The sequence below is a fragment of the Orcinus orca genome, chromosome 13 (genome assembly GCF_937001465.1).
Source record: "Orcinus orca chromosome 13, mOrcOrc1.1, whole genome shotgun sequence".
NCBI lineage: Eukaryota > Metazoa > Chordata > Mammalia > Artiodactyla > Delphinidae > Orcinus > Orcinus orca.
In genome coordinates, this window is record NC_064571.1 from 35,621,742 (window position 1) to 35,625,500 (window position 3,759).

The following is a 3,759-nucleotide window of genomic DNA, read 5'->3' on the forward strand; positions in this document are numbered from 1 at the left end:
TTCTCTTTCCTGTGCTTCTAAAGCAGTCGAACATCATGCAATGAACAATAACAATAAAAATACTGTCAAGGCGTATTATTCATTTCGAATGTGTTATAATTGCAGCTGATTAAATATGATAGGGGAATTTTTAAATTTTTTTCGGAAAAGTATTTAAATCATATTAAAAAGTAGTCTCATTCAACCGGCGCCCACCACCCCCACCCCCCGCAAATAAAAATAAAAATCAGGTACAATTGCGTGCCCTTGTTTAGAAGAGGGCGTTTTGTTTTTGCCTTTTAAGAAACATCAAAAACACTCTCAGCACCTCTATTATTTCTGTCTTTCGGTTAAGGGTCCTCAATAACCTCGGAGCTGGCTCTGAAATTTGCAAGAGGAAAAGCTGAAATAGCATTAAGGGGGAGGTAGGGGTGCCCAGGCAGGGGGGAAAAGGACCCGTCGACAGCAACGCTCACACAAAACCGGCACGCAGAGGGGGGAACGCAGGGAAAGAACACAGGTTGTTTTATTTTTTCTAATTCACTGAACACTAATGATCTTGATTCTCCACAGCCTCCGTATTCCCTAATTCTCCTTCACTAGTACCCTTCTTCTCCTAGTGCCTGCCCCCCCTCCCTCCCTCCTCTTTCTTTCCCTCCCCCACCCGGCAAGAGCTTCCTCAAGAATAAAGGCTGAAAATAACCAACTCACCCGGGCACGGACTGGAGAGGAGGGGCACATCGATGGTTAGTTTATAAAGTTTATTATTAATTTTTAAAGTAAATAAATGGTTGTTAACTGCTAGTAACCACCTATCAAAAGAGAATTATTTCACGAATGAGGACTATTTATGTAGACGAAGAATTGCCACTGGGTCCAAATAGGAAATTGAAACAATCCCATAGATTTGGGGAGGGGGAGGGCGGAGGCGCGGAGAGGCTGCAGAAGGTTGAGCCTTTCTGCTGATCCACGTGTTCAGAAACAAGGCCCCATAAACAAAAGGTGAGAGAGTGCTCTGCCGCTCCAGCAGGTGAGTCAGTCAATCACACGTCACCTAGTAAACCCAACCCACAGCTGGTTTCTCTTCTCAAATAGAAAATAGAATTGTTCAGGGCGGGTTTATAGGGTGACATGGGCCTGAATGTCAGGCTTGAGTTTAAGGCACTCTCCTCCGACCCATCCTTTGTTTACAAAGCAGTCACTACTAAAAGCCTGATTTTTTAAAACGAATTTGCCTTAAATAAAATATTTGTATATTTTCCTTAGCTTTGGGGAGCACTTTTCATAGCCGCAATTTTATTTCAATGAAATTATAAGCTATTACAGCTTAAACATGTTATTTTGTACCATCTAGCTGGCTGCCATGCAGAAATTCTGTACAGCTGTTCTGGAAAATTGGTTAATAACCAGTTTTATCCAATGAGAACATAGAGCATATTTATAAAAATTAGATTTTGAAGTCTGGTCTCTTCCATTCATGTAGTTAATTTCCTAATAAACATATACTGCTCATCCTAGGTAACATCCTTAGTGAAAGATGTAACTCAGTCCTTAGTTTTGCCATTAGGTGCAAGAATAATTTCACTGATATTAAATGAGTAATTCTGTTGGCTGTAATCGGAGTCTACAGTTAGTTTAGTGCCCTTAGGCCTTACATTTGCTGATATTAGTTCATTAAGTCAGCTTAAAGAAATCAGTGCCTATTATTAAATAATTTACTTTGTGGTTCAGATTTTCAAATGCATATGTATCTTAGGGAGCTAAAATTAAGTTTTATATTTACTGCATTGATCATGAAAAATTTGGGGGGCAGTAAACAAATTTTTCAAGCAGTGGAGTCAGCATGACAAAAATAATCTTATTTTTATTTTAGATTCAGATTTCATTACTGCACTCAAACGACTACAACTGGGCTTGGCGTTATTATACAATCCAAACTGTTTCCGTCAGAAACGCTAAGACTCAGTGTGCAATGATTGTTATTAATAATTAGCTCCTTGGTTTCTTGATAGAAAAAGGCTATCAACAAGCATTTGTTTATCCACAACAAAAAGTATAATTAGCTTATCCCACTTAGTAAATCTTGTATGCATGCCAACTCATACCAAACTGCTACTTTTACAAAAAAAAAATTGCAATAATACAGTTCATTTTTCCAGTCCTTTTTGCACAAAATTTATTTACAATGTCTACATAAATGCTTCAAGGTGGGACTATGGAAAAATACACACATGACCGATGCTTTGCTCAGAAATAAAGTCAACATATTAAAAATAAATCTTCAGTTTATGTTTTTGAGCTGCATAAAACAGGAAGTGATGTATAAGGTGGTGGTTTTTGCATGGGGACAGTGATGCTTGATGTGACAATTAGGCTTCTAAACACACGGCCTTTTGGTTTCCATGCCTCCTCCTACCAGTCTCCTTAAGACACGGCCTGCAACAGCTGATTAATCATTGTTGATGACTGCAGTTTTTCCCATCCTTCCCGATTTACATCTGTTCAGGCCAATTCAAATATGGTGAGTAAATGAATTAGACATGCAAATTCAAGCCCCAGGCTAGAGAGAGGGAGAGAGAGGAAAAGAGAGAGAGAGAGAGAGAAAGACAGAGAGAGAGCGCGCATGGCTGAAATCCTAGGCGAGAAGAAAGATTCTTCTGCCTGATAGTTATTTTAATGCTCTAAAAATCCTGCAAATCAGACCTTCCCGTCCCTTGCAGGATAACTGTAAGGCTTTTTAATGTAAGGAGGCTTCTGGAGGAAGTGAAGAGCTATGGAAACAACACACATAGTGTGGAAAAATTTCACATTTTTTTTAAAAAATCTATAAGAAACAATGTAATATGGATAACAGTATAATAGCATTTACAATAGTTCACTCTTTGTTCTCTTAATGTCTTATATAGTTATTTAGCATGTCCCCCAGATTGACTTCGGTTGGTATTTCCTGCTTTTTTTAAGAGTCCCTATGAAGAATTAGGGATGCTCCTTGGTCCAAAGTTGATGCCAAGAACGGAACTCCACAGTCATTGCAGAAAAAACATGATTTGAAATCAGTCACCATTGCAGACAATGCATATTCCCTTAAGCTACTGAGCATGAATGTCCATGACTTGTCCACTCATTGTTGGGTCTCCTGTATTAAGAACCGTGGGGCTTGATGCTGACATTGGCATTCCAGGGTGGGGCGGTCCTCCATGCATCATCACTGTTGGGTGGTGAGGGTGTCCAGGAATGTACGTATGCATGGGGGGCCCATGACGCAGCTGAGCAGGATGGGGGGGCATCTGGGGTTGGGTATAACTTGGCTGTCCCATACTCACACCCATTGGACCACCCCGGGCTACATACTCCCCTGGCATACTTTGCAGCCCTGTAGAAATTCAAAAGAAAGAAACAAAAAGAAAATATTATGAGAAAGCAATAGAGTGGCGCTGCCTATGGCAATCCTATGAAAGCCAGGGAACACTGTGATTGAGGGAACACGGCTCTGTATTCTTCTGAGTCATACCGAAGAAAATAAAATGAGAAATGTCGTGCTGGAAAGTCACTCTTTGCAACTGTTTTCCTTTCATTGTCACTGTTATCGGGTCCACCTACTGAGGTCTTATTTATTAATAAAAATGAAACTCTGAGGTCTGGTCTGAAGAAGCCCTGACACATTCTCTACCGAGTGTGCAGGAGTACACACGCTGGTCACAAAACATCTCACATGAAGCTGAATTAGAAAGGATCACTAAGGCTGATTACTTAGCAAAACCTGTGCTTCTAAAAACAAAA

General features: G+C 40.1%; 1 protein-coding gene across 6 annotated transcripts in view; it reads right to left on the reverse strand.

Annotated features, from left to right (window-relative positions):
- Positions 1–2,129: 2,129 nt before the first annotated feature.
- MEIS1 (Meis homeobox 1) overlaps positions 2,130–3,759 on the reverse strand; it is a 137,320-nt gene continuing 135,690 nt past the window's right edge. For 3 of the 6 annotated variants that reach the window (XM_033400392.2, XM_049696415.1, XM_033400393.2), the window contains exon 12: positions 2,130–3,352. In XM_033400392.2, the coding sequence (XP_033256283.1) occupies positions 3,069–3,352 (284 nt within the window). In that variant the 3' untranslated portion in view covers positions 2,130–3,068. The remainder of the gene's footprint in view (positions 3,353–3,759) is intronic. The other 3 variants (XM_033400394.2, XM_049696417.1, XM_004277006.4) reach the window with 1 other exon arrangement.